Source organism: Alligator mississippiensis, chromosome 2 (assembly GCF_030867095.1).
Source record: "Alligator mississippiensis isolate rAllMis1 chromosome 2, rAllMis1, whole genome shotgun sequence".
Classification (NCBI taxonomy): domain Eukaryota; kingdom Metazoa; phylum Chordata; order Crocodylia; family Alligatoridae; genus Alligator; species Alligator mississippiensis.
Window position 1 is genome coordinate 291,121,898 of NC_081825.1, and position 15,727 is coordinate 291,137,624.

The 15,727-nt window shown below is 44.1% G+C and overlaps 2 protein-coding genes across 7 annotated transcripts in view; one reads left to right on the plus strand and one right to left on the minus strand.

The window, feature by feature from the left end:
• BRF1 (BRF1 RNA polymerase III transcription initiation factor subunit) overlaps positions 1-15,727 on the minus strand; it is a 257,854-nt gene that overhangs the window by 121,821 nt on the left and 120,306 nt on the right. For all 5 annotated transcript variants that reach the window (XM_014598772.3, XM_019479955.2, XM_059723300.1 and 2 more), the window contains 2 exons: positions 7,546-7,695; positions 5,041-5,134 (listed from right to left, as the gene is read on the minus strand). In XM_014598772.3, coding sequence (XP_014454258.2) covers positions 5,041-5,134; positions 7,546-7,695 — 244 coding nt within the window. The remainder of the gene's footprint in view (positions 1-5,040; positions 5,135-7,545; positions 7,696-15,727) is intronic.
• On the plus strand, positions 12,375-15,560 carry BTBD6 (BTB domain containing 6). Of its 2 annotated transcripts, XM_059723302.1 has the most exons (5): positions 12,375-12,537; positions 12,650-12,941; positions 13,069-13,159; positions 13,444-13,562; positions 13,790-15,560. In XM_059723302.1, the coding sequence occupies exons 2-5, from the start codon at positions 12,727-12,729 to the stop codon at positions 14,820-14,822; spliced, it is 1,458 nt and encodes a 485-aa protein (XP_059579285.1). In that variant the 5' UTR covers positions 12,375-12,537; positions 12,650-12,726; the 3' UTR covers positions 14,823-15,560. The 2 variants fall into 2 exon arrangements, with proteins under 2 accessions (XP_059579285.1, XP_059579284.1); XM_059723301.1 differs by lacking the exon at positions 12,375-12,537 and having other exon boundaries at positions 12,544-12,941.

Here is a 15,727-nt window from a genome sequence, read left to right on the forward strand (position 1 = left end):
TAAATGCTTACAGTCTCTTAAAGACCACATATTGATGTAAGGCAATCATGATGGTATATGTTAAATGCATATTTTTAAAGTAAGCATTTGTGAAAATATCAGCAAGGTGTTAGAATTAAGGAATTAGCACCTCAAAAGGTATACGCAGGTACAGATCAAAAGTGCTATAAAAGAGATAGGTGCTATCATTGTTTGTTTATAACATAAAGGAGATTTAAATTTATACGGTGTTCATCATGAACTTGAAAAGCCCTCATCCCGGAAGAAGTTGTGCCCATAGTTAAATCTGTGCACTTCACTTCACAATTTACGTGGACTTCACAAGTTATCCTTTGCGCTCTTAAACGTCTTCAGTGTAAAGCTCCAACACATTCAGTCTTGCCTTATACTTCAGGTAAGTTCCAAAATACGTGTTGCACCTTCAGAATACTGTTTTCTTAATGATGGTTGTCCCATTGGTAGCTGCAGTAGTAGTAGTAGTAGTAGTAGACAGAGAAATGATTTCCTTAAAGTATGTGTATCACAATGTATGTGTATCACACACACACACTCCACTAGGGTGGCCATCATACAGGACAGTCTGGTTGTCCTCTGTTCTCTATTGATACGAAACCAGAGGCCTTTTCTTGAAGAGAAAAATAGAGGACATAAAGGCAGTGGGTTTCATTTTAATAGAGGACAGAGTAGCAGAAAACCGGAGTGTCCTCTATGATGGCCACCCCGTGCACCACCAAACAATCCTAACCTATGGAAAGAACAACTTGGATGCAGAAAAGCAAGCATGTAGGGAAACCTCTGTAGAATCAGAGTCCAAGTTAGCTTTTGAAAATCACAATTTCTAATAGAAAATAACAGACAGCAAACAAAAAGTGCTATTCTGATAACTGCTTAAAGATGTGTAACATAACAGAATTGACATATTCTAGACATTTGCTATAACCTTGTAGAAAGTAGGATCTATAAAATGTAATGTTGCCTACAAAATGGGAGCCATGAAAAGCAGCAACTCTTCCCAGAAAAAAACAAAACAGACACCCTGACAATATAAGGTACAGAGTGGCACAAGGATACCCACACTGGAGCTTAGTCTCGGGTACTGGCAAGACTTTTAGAAGCCATTTATAAGCCAATCTGAGATCATTTTACATATACACTTTGGGGACATTCAAAATTTCCCAGGTGAACGCCTTAGTTTAGCAAAGCAATTGTCAGTACCACAGTATTTCACGAACATCAGGTAAGGATGTGTGTTAACACTAACTCCTTTTCTTCTGGTAACCTTTCCAGTTTTCTACAAGGCACCATCCATTCAACACCTTCATCAAACTCCCTCGGTGGACTCTGACACACTATTGCACACACTCTAACCTCCCATTTCTCACAGAGCTTGAGAAAATAGCTCTCTCAGTTCTCCAATTACCTTTCACACAATTTTAGTGAGGAATTTTCTCAGCTCTCAGCACAAAAAATCCTTAATGTAGTTAATGCCTTCTCCTTCATTCTCCTTGACCTCAATACATCTTTCAATACCATGGAACTTCTAATCTCATGATCACCTCCTCCCACCTATGCACACATTTCTCAACCCCTCCTGCCCCATTTCAGCTTTTACATATCAAACTGTTCTTTTTCTGCTTCTGGTTGCAGAGAAAGCTACCCAGAGTAAGCTGCACATTTACACTTGAAGTCTACATGAGCTATGCAGCGCTGCACTGACAATAAGAAAGGCTGCAATGCACAGCATTTTATACAAAGTATGTACAGACCTTTTCTTTTTCCAGAAAGCCAATGGCTAGCACCGACTGGGCACCTCCAAGGTAAGCACAGGAGCCAATTTATCAAAATACTTCCAGTAATTTCACCCAGACTGATAACAGTGTCACTCTTTTTTTTTTTTTTTTTCAATAATGAGGTCTTTTTTATTCTTTGCCAAAAAAAAAAAAAATCTGCTGAAAACACAAGGTTTGCTTTAGCTAGAACTGCCTTTTTCCCCACTGCAAATGGCTTTAAAGTAATTCTGCTCTTTCTTTCCAATTCACTCTAAGAAAAGCTTCACTACTGTAAACAGTACTTTATGAATTAAAAAAGAAAGATTCTATATCATAAAAACTGGCTCAATGTATACATAAAGCTAAAAGACTAAGCAAAACCTCAAAACTGCCAAATAAAAATAAGATTATTAATCTATTTCTATTAGAAAGGGCCTAGGCTCTTAAAACAAGGATAAAGGTTTGACTGTTCTAGATACTGTACCAACATAGACCACCCCCCCAAAAAAGTCTTTACAGATGACAATCTAATATTTCACTACATGAATAAGGGAATATAAGAAGAAAAAGGCAATAATCAAAACAGGGTAAACTATATAACAAGATTAAAATTTAAGGGATAAACTTAAACAAATATATTGGATATATATTAAAAGCTATTCGCAGGTATTGACACAATAGGCATACAGGAAATAAAAGCTTGACTAATTAGTTAATATCTGTGCAGTGTTTTGAATGTAGGAAATGATGTGTAATCCAGTATTATTCCAATTAGGCTGGAGATGAGATAGATGGAATTTTCAGTGCATTTATAAATATTTAATACATTTTGATTCAACAACTGGGGTAAAGTTGTATATTTTAATTGTGTGCCTCGAGTTACAAAACGATAAGGCCTTGTGAAGTGATTATTACGGCTTTTTACTGAGATACCTGCTGAAAGACAAAAACATTTTTTAAACAAAGCATGGAAGTTAAAAACCATTAGGAACCCTTCATTTTAATGCAGTTGGGCATGTAACCCTTATTTGGTGGCTTCTGACTTGCAGAAAAATGTTTTCTTTTATCATCAGGTAACCATTTCACAAGCTAGAAAGCTGAATAACTAGGCATTATATTGCATCAGTCACATATTTTGAGCCTCTTACTGTGAACCCCATTCTCATGTGTAGCACTGGCACATTATAGGCTGAAAAATCAGGTACTTCAGGTGAGACTGTCAACCAGCCCTGCCTCCCCTCTTATTGTAGTTGTGCTACAAAGGATTTGGAATAATCTCTCAGGAAGGACAGCTACCCCTTGTAGCAAGGGCTCCATATGGAATAAAGTTGTCCAATGCATACTACAACGAGTATCCACCTCAGTACTAGGAAAAAACCACAACCACCACACATCATTTCTCATTTTTGGAACAGCAGAATCTCATCCACAGTACCGGGGTGCAAAGAATAAGTTGTCCTGATCTGACCCTTCAAGGTTGAGTTTCTACCAAAGAACGTTTCACAAAACAAGGGCAAATGAGGCCTACATTTTCCCCTGCTCTTTAATAGCAACTTAACAAGCTGGAAGAAATAAAAAAACAAAGAGTAAGGAATAACTGGGAGGTTCAGAAGTACTAGGATTATTAAAATGGTCTTGAGCTATAATTATTGTTTAAGTTAAGAATTTTCAGAAAGAAGTGGTCAACACTCCAGCTAAAATTTTAACTTTGTCCATTAATACCTTCACCAAACTCCATTTCCATCTGCACAAAGCATTAACTACTCTTAAGATAACACAGCACAGAAAGAGCAATAATTAAAAATAAATAAAACTGCATTTTGTACTGAGAAGCAAAGAGATTCTTAAGCATGTGAAACAAGTACTTATTAATTTAGACAACTTCTACTTAATGACATTTCAAGAGTCTAATTCTTGAAAGGAAAGAAAAATACATTGGCTACGTAAAACACTTATTCACAGGGTGGTTTTTTTTTTTAATTTGCCTTAGTTAAATACTATATAATGTGCTCTTATTTGAAAAACATCAATCATGTTTTATAGATTCATGATAAATACAGTTGCAATTACAGCTCCCTGAAAATAATTCAGCTGTCACTTTCACCTTGTCAAAGTAAATAACGCTGTCATGTTAGCTGATGGCTAGGACTTGAGTAAATATTTCAAAGCATGAATTTTGCTGTACGATTTCTTCGCTTAAAACAATGCCCAAATTAATTTTTTACTTCCAACTGTAATATGCTGTTCTTATTATTCCTCTTAATAAAAATGAACACTTCAGTTCATTAGCCAGAAAGCGTGTTATGAAGTGCAGAAATCATGAATTATAAAATGTATATGAAAGAATATGCCCATTGAGCGAAGTTATATTAGTACTGATACATCTCTGCTACTATATTATCTGAACATACCAACCATTAACAAATTTCTCTCTTAACATCCCTGCAAGGGAAGGAAGTATTATCATTCCCAATTTGCAAATGGTAGACCCTCTAGCGCAGAGACTTTACACAATCAAAAAACAAACAATATCTGAAGCTAATAATCAACATCAAAGTATTAGGTATAGCTAGATACTCTTCTGCTGATTGGAAAAAAATAGTTCAAAGAGATCATCTTGGTTTAGCAAAGTTTGGGAAATTCTGGTAACAGAAAAGGTTCCCTGGTAGGAAAAAACTGAATGGAATATTGTGAAACTAGATCTCTTTTTAGTGAACCCAAGAAAAAGACTGTTACAGCTCTTTAAACCAACCATGAAGAAAACTGGATGATTATTGCTACTTAATAAAAAGTGAGAGAAATTATTAATTTGCCTTTGATGTATTTTCTTCTTTTAATATGTGAGTTTCCAATTATTTATATTTATATGAAAATCCCAAAATTATTTTTTTATAAACTAGTGTCTTCAGAAAAAAACAGGTGGCCTGAGATTCTGATAACAACTACTTGAGCCTTTCAAGGGCAGTACAAGTCCATGCACACAGAACCCCAAGCCTGTAAGGGGTTGGAGTAGATGACCTTTGTGGATCCTTCTAACCCTAGTTTATCTGGGATGGTTTAAGAACAACAAATCCTGTATCTGTGAAGAGCACTGAACTTTATGTCCTTTCCAACCCCGTGATTCTATGATCCTTAATCCAAGGGTGACCTACAAACAAAGTTTTACTTTCATGATTCTTAAATAATCCATTCCTCTCGCACGCACAAAGACCTGAACTTACCCCTTTCCAGTACCTTAAGTGAAAGATCAAACCAATAATATTCCACTGACCTTTTCCGTAACGTAGACTCACAAACCTTGACCACTCTGATGACCTCCTTAACAGTACGTCGGAAATCATGCATTCTTGCTGCCACTAGAAGGGCTAGAGGACAAAAAGGAAAGGCAATGTCAAAAATAAGATATGTAAGTAAAGAAGAAAATTTCGAGTCACACAAGTACACTCTCTGTCTTTGTTCTCATCTTCAGCTAAAGAATAACAAATGCTAATGCTCAGCTGCACACTTGAATACAGGTGATTAAGTTGAATTTACAAACTTTGCTTGCAGTCCAATAACATTAAGCTGATTGCAAATTGTGTTCTGTAAAATTCTATGTTTTTGCTGCATTTGGCAACCATGGTGAGCTACTCAAATACAGCATAAGAGTATTTGATTGTTCACACATTAAAAAATCATCATGATTTTAGTAGCGATCTCCTACTGCCTTTTCCACAAGCCAGATTCTACCTAGCTAGTGGTCAATACCAGTAACAGATGCTGCTGCAATTGTTACTGTTGTAGGGATTTTGGCAATGCCCAAAAGTTAATACCTAGGGTTCTGAATCTAAAGGCCCTGGCAGATGTTACACATACGGCACAATTAACATGCCACGTTATAGTTGCCATGACTATGCAACGGGACACATACTGAGCCAATTTATGGCACCATAAAATGGCAAACCAGCCTCAGTCTTTAGGGCTGGTTTATATGGTATCAAACTGAATGTGTGACATGTTCCAGACCCTGGGCTGCTCAATCCCTGTGCCAATAATCATTTGAGCATCACCATGAGTATGAGGCAGCTGGGTATGAAACCGGGCAGAGCCCTGAAACTCCATATGACCCAGCAGGTTTGCTGCCTTGCCCTGCCACTCCTGAGAGAGTGGAAGGGCAAGGCTCTTTAAAATGCTGGGTTACTGGGAAGCCCTGCCCTTGGAGTCAGGCAAGGGGACGCCTCTGGTCTCCGTTTGGGACTGGGGGCTGCCAGGGACTGGCCAGATGGCAGCTGCATCCTGGTTCGAAACAGCTGATCTTAAGATCAGCACTGGGCAGCCCGAGCAGCCAGCTATCACACAATAGGGATCTAGGCCATTTGATGCCCTGTCCCCCCAAAAAATCACACATCCTGCCATGTCAGGAGTGCCAGGAGTGCATGGCAGGTCACATGATTTTGGGGATGGGGCATAAAACTCCTTGGACCCCAACTGTGTGACTGCCTTACAGTCTCCCAGCAGCCTAACTGATGTACAAGATATGTACAAGATATCATATCAGAGCAAGATATGATCCCTCTCCTCAAGACTTTATGCTCACATTTGAAACAAGATGCAAATGTGAAGTGTCACAAACAGTAACAGAGGTTCCACGATGATGGTGGGAGTCATATAAGCTTTCTCTGTACACTGCATCACTGAAAAGGTTTTTTTTAATTATTTTACATATCTTTGCATAAAAACTTTAAAATACAGTGAAGCCCAAAGATAATGGCTGTGACCCAAACAGCTCTCCCTGACTACCACTCAACCTAGGCCTCCTTAAGCAGGTGTAAGCATTTTCTATAAGCATCAGAGAAAAGGCAGGTTTGGAAAAGAGGGTTTCAAGATGACGGAGTAGGATCTTTATGGGTTAGTCCAGAGAAGTTATTTCACATATGACAAGAGATTTAATGGCAGACTGGATAAGGCACCTTATTGTCGTTCCAGACTTGGGAATCTTATTCAGCCTTGAGGCTGAAGGAAGCCCCCATTGACCCAGCTGTAAATGAGTACCTGCTCCTTCAGGATGGGGAGTCAAAGGCAGCTAAATGTGATGGTAACCATATTGCTTCCTGGTGTCACTGGCTACAGAAACCATCTGTGCCTTAATCACACTAGCCTGGCAGACTGCAAGGCACAAGCAGACCTTTGACTTCATGTATAATGGCTAGCATGAAAGAACATGTGTAAATATTGTGGGAAAAGAAGAAAAACAGGGAAATAATGCTGGCATCATTTGCAAGTTGGAGGGAACAGGCAGGGGTATGCAATAGAAAACAAAGTGGGTAAACAGAACAGAGCACATTAGCAAATGGCCTGGCAGGTGGGAACAGCAGCTTGAATTTGATGAAGTGGAAGATTCCAGCAGAGGGTCTCTGGAAGAGAATGTGTAGCAACAAGCAAAAACGAATGCCTGAGCAGCGACATTTTGCAAAGATTACAGGGAATGATGTAGGTGCGAGAAAGGAGGTTAGAGTAATCCAGATACCAAATGGGGTGGGTCTGACCAACAGTTTTGGCAGCAGGGATGGATGGATATAAAAGTTGGATTTTGGAAAAGATTCTGATGAGAAAGTTGCCAGATCTGTATGCGTCTTAAATTTACAAAGCCACAAGAGCAAAACAAATCTGCTCAAGAGATGAAACTCATGCTCTCATGGCAGCATGCACAATTCATGGCTGGAGCCTTCTGAACAGTGAATGAGATTATCATCCCTCAACAGGCTGCACAATTTACATAAAATGTTTAATACTGTACCTGCTCCACACAACCCTGACGGTCGACGTCCTGTGTGCATCCAGTCTCTCTTCATCCTCTGTAATAACCTTAGAGCCGTCATCGATACCTCATGGTTCTTATCTCCAAATTCTAGCATGTGTGCAAAACGAGGAATATATAAACAAGGATCTGCAATAGAATGAAGTACAATTACATCTAATTTTGACCTTCAGTTTTTGAAACATGTAAAACAGGGACCAGGGGTTTAGGTTGTAGCCGTGTTGGTCTAAGGATATAGGCAGACAAGGTTCCTTGGGTGAATTTGATATCTTTTATTAGACCAACCTAAATGGTTGGAGAATAGTTATTAAGCAAGCTTTCGGGTTCAAAAACCCTTTGTCAGGCTAAGGAAGCTGCAGCAGTTGGTGTGTGCTCTTCCTAAAACAGGACCAAGTACACAATAGGCATTTCATGGTTGATTTGCTATGTATCAGATTTGCTACGTATCAGTACAGAAACCAATATACCATGTCAGTTTTGTGGTAATGTTTCTGAGGATAGACCCTCTTATCCGATTAATCTTTAGAAACTTTTTAATATCAATGACAATCATTCATTCATTTTTGCTTCACACGTTGCCATAGTATATTCTACATATACTTGCAGGGCATGACTCTGGAAACACTTCCACACGTTTTGACTATTTATGCGTGTGAATGGTCCCATCAGATCTATGCATTTATTGAAAGTTAAACTTCTGCAAAATTGTTGCAGACTGAGTTGGATCCAAAATTTAAAGTTCACTTGTATAAAAACATGAGGTAAAATGGCTTGTCTGTGAAAGTACATGTAAGTTAACCTTTGAAAGATAATTAATACGTTTAAAATAAACCGTTTCTAGCAAAAGTCTCCCTGTATCTCCAAATTTAACTTCAGTTCCTACAGCATACCTCCATGTTCATCGACTCATACTCTGGTAACACACACATATTGGGGCAGATCTACAACTGCTGTCCAAATGCCACTGACTCCAAAATTTCAAATTACTTGAGAGACACTGAGGGATAAATCCTTGGCTGGTAAAAGCTAACACAAGTCCATTGACTCCACTGAAGGCAACAGAGCCACGATAATTTGAACCAGCTGAGGATCTGCCCTTCGATATACATAAGAGAATTTCTGATGTTGGTGCTGTCAGCTTCAGACTAAGCGAGCTGTGAAAAGCTCTCTGCACGGGTGGCTTTGCCTACCCATTTTCTAATTTATCAAACAGAATCTTTTAAAAGCTTTACCCTACACATGTTGACTCTCTTATTCCGGGGTATCAATTTCTCATTTCCTGCCAGCCTTTTATCACTTGACCTAAAATCTATGAGGTATGGTAAATGGTTAACTATTAGCCTCAACTCAATTTCCTTGGCTGATCCTCTGTTGGGGGCTGTAACTGATAAAGATGAGATTTTTGCTGAAAACATTCATTTAGATAGTCCTACAGATTTACAATTAATCAAACCTGTTACATTTACTCCTAAATTCTAACAATGGATATCCTGTTGCCATTTGCAATTACCAGGATTACACTATGTACAATTATGCATATCAGACTTCCAGCCTTATGGAAGTATTTAAATGACTGCATGTTTTATTTATAAAGCAAAAACTTTTATACATAAATATCTAACCAACATATTTTAAAATGACAAAATGCAATCAATTTGCAAACATGATCATAAAAAAGAGGTTGCATAAAATATTAAATCCGTACGTTTGTAATGGTAATTAGTAAGGAAATAGAATCATTCCACATAGTTCTCCAGTTACCATTCGTATACCCTCCAACAGAATAGATGCCCATCTTCCTCATGCACTTCAAAGTAGTTATTGCCAAAAAACTATCGTCATATATGAAAGTCTACGCTACAAAAATCAACCTTCAAATTCAACTAAAAATAAATAAATAAACAATTTTGATACTAAACAGTCTTCCAAAAGTATGACGATTAAAAAACTGTAATTAACAAAAAACCTGCCTCAGTCCACAATACAAAATAACTCTCACAAGTGAAACCTCATTTCTATAGCCCTTTAAATTTCAAATTTCCCTTTTAAGTTATTCCTTAATACCAAACGCATCACTTTAATGAGCTCACAGACCCAAAAAACTTCTCAAGTCCACTGGCACAGTTAAAATAGAAGGGCCCAACTTTAATAGGAGTTGAGGCCACTCGGCATGTCAAATTCAAGATCATAACAGAGGGGAGCGTTTTGCTAGTTAGTTCTTCAGAGCTTTTCCCTCTTCCCGAACTCGCCCACATTTGCAATGCAGCCTATCTGAATGTACTGCTCGCATTCATGCCTAGAGATCATTTGATAAACTAGTTTCTGCTGAAATATATTAATTAAAAATTTTAAACTACCAAAACAATCATAGTCTAGAAAATTAGTAAATGCAAATGACTCACATGATAAACCACTACAAGAGACTGCAATTTTATCAGCATAAAAATTGTAAGTGCGTCTACCATGAATGAAAGCCACTTCAAACAGGCCCAAGAAACAGTCTTGCATTGCTTTGTCTCATCCCAAACAGACACACCTGGACTTTGCCAACTGCTCCACGCAGGCAGAAAGCATCCTCCTTCCCAACGAGATCCTGCCAACTCCAGCGAGACTCCATAGTTGTGCAAGGGCACATCTCCACAGAGGAGCTCCCAGGTCAGGGCCAAAGCTGACCACTACATTTTATGCGCGCTCATGTAAGAAGCCGAACAGAGAGGAAGGGACCCCACCTGCCCTCAGAAATGAGTGCGTATCACTTCAACAAAAGAGCACTGCCCTTTCAGCTTGACCTGCAATGTGCCTGTTACACCGTATAAAGCAGCAGCCACGTAAGATAATAAGAACTGATATGGACTGGGTCAGACCATAGGTCCACCTTGCCCAGTCCTGTCACACAGCAGGCGTGTATCTGGCACGCTTCACAGCCTCCCCCAACACCCGCCCCTTCTGTGAGCAGAGGGAAACCCCAGTGCACGCATCTGGAGTGCACCAGGCTGCCGCCCCTGCACCACCTCCTCCAGATCCTCTTGCCGAGGTTCTGGCTGCACTATTCCCCTCACCTCTTCATTTACGCACTCCCTGTCTGTGGCCCCACCAAATCCCAGGACCTCCTGGTCAACCTCCTCCTGGGCCTGGCTAAGCTGGCTATATACCTGACCAGGAGGGAGACTCTGGATGGGAGAGTCCCCAGGGATGGCAGGGCCACTTTCCTTGCCCTCATTCGTTCCCATCTCCAGCCAGAGCATCACTGGGCAGTGTCCACTGGGTCCCTGGGTTCACTCGAGGGCCACCAGGCAGTGTGCTCTGCTCAGTGTCTCCCGTTGGCACTCTAGTTACGAACCTTTGACCAGCACGCCCGTTCCTGTTTTATTTTTATTTTTAATCTGTCCCCACCAATCTGTTGTCAAATTTTCTGCAGTCTCCCCATCTGAGGGAGGCCTAGGCCCACATCCCTCCCACAAGGTGACAAACAGGTCTGTCACACAGCAGGCGTGTACCTGGCGTGATTAATGCACTCCCCCAACACCTGCCCCTTCTGTGAGCAGAGAGAGACCCTGGTGCACGCACACCTGGAGCACGCCAGGCTGCAGCCCCTGCACCGTCTCCTCCGCGCTTCTCCCCTCCTCTGTTGATTTACGCACTCCCTGTCCATGGCCCTGCCAAGTCCTGGGACCTCCTGGTCACCCTCCTCCTGGCCCTAGCCAAGCTGGCTGTGCATCTTACCAGGAAGGAGGCTCTGGCTGGGAGGATGCCTAGGGGCTGCAGGGCCACGTTCCTTTCCCTTGTATGATCCCGTCTCCGGGCAGTTTCACTGGGCAGTGTCTGCTGGCTCCTTGGACTCCTTCAAGGGCCGGTGGGTGTGCTGTGCTCAGTGCCCCCCCCTTAGCACACAAGTTATTAACCTTTGACTGTCACTCCCGTCCATTTTTTTCGTTTGCCCCAAGCAATCTGTTGCCACTTTCCCAGTAGCCTCCCTCTCTGAGGGGGGGATTATAGTTTTCCCCAGTGGGCCTTAAACCCGCAAATCCCCAAAGTGGCAAATTGGCCCATCACGCAGCAGGCACGTCACACACTCCCCCAACACCTGCCTCTTCTGTGAGCAGAGACCGCGGTGCAAGCACGTCGCCCTTGCACCACTCCCCGCACCTCTGCATTTACACACTCCCCAGCAAGTCCTGGGACGTCCTGGCCGACCTCCTCCTGGCCCTCGCCAAGCTGGCAATGTACCTAACTAGGTCAGAGGCTCTGGCCAGGGAACGGCTCCCTTGCTCCTTTATGCCTAGGGCCACGTCCGCAGGACTCGCGCGCACTCGGCTCCTTTTGAGCCTGTGCCCCTCACGCCTGCCCCGCTTCGTCTTTTTGTCACCCTAACCGATCTGTGATGCGCCCTCAGCAGCCGAGAGGGTCTTAGGGCCCCGTGCCCCGAGGTGGGGTTGCACAGGGGCGCGGCTGGAGGCTGGAAGGGGGAGAGACCAGGACGCAGAAGCCAAACTCGGGTTGCAGAAGGGAGGAGGCTCGTGCCAGGGGGCGGCTCGGGCCGCGGGGAGCTCGGGGCGCCCCCGCCCGGGCCAGGCGGCCACAGCGGCTTCTCCGCAAACTTGTTGCCGCCGCGCGCGGGCGGGCGGGGCCGGGAGCACCGGGGCGGGGACAGCCCGGGGGGGTGGGGCGGGGCACAATGACGTCGCGTCTGGGTCGAGGGAGCCCCCCCGCCGCCTCCCATTGGCGCGGGCGGCCGTGACGCGCGGGGCCGCTCGGGCTATTAGAGGCGGCGGCGGCGGCAGGAGCCCCGCACTCGGCGCGGGCGGCGGCGGCGGCAGTGGCAGTGCGGAGCCGGGTCCTGCCGCCCCCCCGCGCGGGCAGAGGACGGCCAGGCGGGCGGAGTCGCCGATGCGGGCGGGGCGGCCCCCGGCGGCTCCGGGGACTGAGGCTGCCCCGCGCTGTGCCGGGGCCGGGGACCCGCCGCCCGCCCAGGTGCTTCCCGCCGGGGGGCTCGAGGCGGCCCGCGGCGGGCCCATGCCGCGGGGCCGCGGCTGCCTGCACGGCCGGATCATGAAGTGCCTGACTTTCTTTCTTCTGCTTCCAGAGACCTTGAAGAAGCCCAAGCGGGGCGCGCGGGCGCCGGCATGCGCTGAGCGGCTGCCCCTGGCCCTGCACAAGAAGATGGCTGCAGAACTTTACCCGCCCAGCGCCCACAGCCACAGCCCGCACCTGGCCAACAGCAACCACCCCGCCGCCCCCGCCAACGGCGCCAAGAAGCCCTGCCTGCAGCTGCAGCACAGCGCCCAGCCGCCGCCGCCGCCGCCGCCCCACAACCTCAACAACAACAACTTGGAGAGCGCCAACTGGCAGTCCTTCCACCCCACCCTGCGCGAGAGGTAAGGCGGGCCGCCCCCCGCGACGCCCGGCCCGGCCCGGCCCCGCCGCACGGAGGAGGGGGAGGCGGCGGCGGGTCGGGGCTGCCCCGCGGCCACCGAGACTCTAACGCGGCTTCTCCGCTTGCAGGAACGCGCTGATGTTCAATAACGAGCTCATGGCCGATGTGCACTTCGTCGTGGGCCCTCCGGGGGCATCCAAGAAAGTTCCTGCCCACAAGGTTGGTGCGGCCGATGCGAGGTGCTTCCCCTTCCTCCTCCCCGCACTCGGGCAGCACACTTCCAGCTCTCTCAGTCTCTCCGTGGCACTCTCTTCCCTCCAGAGTAACAAACTGGCTCTCGTCTGTCTTTAAATGACACGGGCCTGGTTCAGGGAGGTTGCTGGTGGAGCTGCAGCTCTTCAAGCGTTTCCCCCCAGCGCCGCTTCCACGGGCGAGTGTTTGTAATCGCTGCTGCTACGTGCCACTAAGACGGTCTCTCCTCTCTCTCGTTCTCCTTTTTACAGTACGTTTTGGCAGTCGGTAGTTCTGTCTTCTATGCTATGTTTTACGGTGATCTCGCAGAGGTCAAATCTGAAATCCATATACCAGATGTGGAACCTGCTGCCTTTCTAATCCTATTAAAGTAAGTGGTCATTACAACTTACGTGGGGAGAATCAGAAGTGGCTTGTAAAAGACAGGTCTCCTTTTAAACAGCACCTAGCAATCCGCATGTGCTTCATCATTATGAGCTGTGCTGACAAATGCTGAATGCCAAATTGCTACATGCCACTTAGGATGATTGTAGCTTTAATTTTGCCCGGCCTCCCTTTGCTTTTAAACAAGGTGCTTATTTCTGTTGTTGTGTTTAGGTACATGTACAGCGATGAAATTGACCTGGAGGCCGACACGGTGCTGGCTACGCTCTACGCTGCCAAGAAGTACATCGTCCCGGCCTTAGCGAAGGCTTGCGTCAATTTCCTGGAGACAAGTTTAGAAGCGAAAAATGCCTGCGTTCTTCTGTCTCAGAGCAGGCTCTTTGAGGAGCCAGAACTGACGCAGCGCTGCTGGGAAGTAATTGATGCTCAAGCAGAAATGGCACTGAAGTCAGAAGGCTTCTGTGAAATAGATCAACAAACGCTAGAGATCATTGTAACCCGGGAAGCGCTGAATACCAAGGAGGTGGTAGTTTTTGAGGCTGTTCTTAACTGGGCAGAGGCTGAATGCAAGAGACAAGGGCTACCAGTTACACCAAGGAACAAGAGGAATGTTTTAGGAAAAGCCTTGTATTTGGTGCGGATTCCAACTATGACTTTGGAAGAGTTTGCCAATGGTGCAGCTCAATCTGACATCCTTACCTTGGAGGAAACTCACAATATATTCTTATGGTATACAGCTGCAAATAAACCCAAGCTAGAATTTCCCTTGACGAAAAGAAAAGGACTTGTACCTCAAAGATGCCACCGATTTCAATCATCTGCCTATCGAAGTAACCAGTGGAGGTACAGGGGTCGGTGTGACAGCATCCAATTTGCTGTAGATAAACGGATATTTATAGCGGGACTGGGCTTGTATGGGTCAAGCTGTGGCAAAGCTGAATACAGTGTCAAAATTGAACTTAAACGCTTGGGCGTTGTTCTTGCTCAAAATCTCACAAAATTTACCTCGGATGGATCCAGTAATACTTTCTCAGTGTGGTTCGAGCACCCTGTGCAGATTGAGCAAGACACATTTTACAACGTAAGTGCCATTCTTGATGGCAATGAACTCAGTTATTTTGGACAAGAGGGAATGACTGAAGTACAGTGTGGAAAAGTGACATTCCAATTCCAGTGCTCCTCAGACAGTACCAATGGGACCGGAGTACAAGGTGGACAAATTCCTGAACTCATTTTCTATGCATGAGGCATTTCACTTTGATTGTATTCCAGTACTGCTATGCACACTAAGGGATTTTTTTTTTTTTTTTTTTAATTTTACTACAGAGTTCTACAGCAGTATGGAATGTGACGCTACTTACCTATCTACTACATCAAGCTATCAAATACGTGAAGGAATGCTCTTGAATTTAATCTTATTTTATTTATTCATAAGCTATTGACTTAATTATTACAACTGCAGTATGCAGAAAGAGGTTAAATTCCGCACGTATTGTGCATTTATTTTGTATATAGATGATAACTAACTTGCAGATTGCAGCTGACTCAGACAGAATGTTCTAAAGTAGAGCAGTTTATGAATCTGTGAAATATAAAAACATTTTTACTTGCCCTAAACACTTGCGTACTCTATCACTGCTGATGTGTTTTGGCTCCTTTCTGTGTTTTTTTTAAAAGTACTTCTGGTACAGTTCACTCATCAAAATGATGTAAACAGAATACCTGCTTCTGTGTTTGTCCACGAAGGGCATAACTATATCGCCACGCATACAGACACTGAGATCTTTCTGGTTACCTTGCAGAGCGGACTGGGGAAATACTTTGCTGCTTCCTCCTCTAAAGTTAATGTACCTGAAACCTCAGTTTTGTGTACTAATATCTAAAACTTGGTCTCAGCTTTCAATTTATAACTGTATAAATTCAAATTGCATTTGGTCTGTCTCAAATTGGGAAAGCTTTAAATTAAACAGACATCCATTTTTGAGTTTTAGTTCTCCATTCAGATCTTGCACAAAATTAACAAGGCCTCCTCTCTAGGATTTTAAAGCTTACGTTTCTATATTTAAATAGCCTCTTGACAGCAGCCAGGGACCAGAATGTATTAATATTCTTAAACTGCCCCCATTCAAGAACAAGAGAGAAACAGGCTAC

What these genes read in the sequence shown, in the direction of transcription:
- BTBD6 (XM_059723301.1), top strand. Translation starts at nt 12,580, where the DNA reads ATGCCGCGGGGCCGCGGCTGCCTGCACGGCCGGATCATGAAGTGCCTG. An exon ending in CACCCCACCCTGCGCGAGAG is followed by an intron (nt 12,942 to 13,068) that starts GTAAGGCGGGCC and finishes CTCCGCTTGCAG; the next exon opens with GAACGCGCTGATGTTCAATA. An exon ending in AGAAAGTTCCTGCCCACAAG is followed by an intron (nt 13,160 to 13,443) that starts GTTGGTGCGGCC and finishes TCCTTTTTACAG; the next exon opens with TACGTTTTGGCAGTCGGTAG.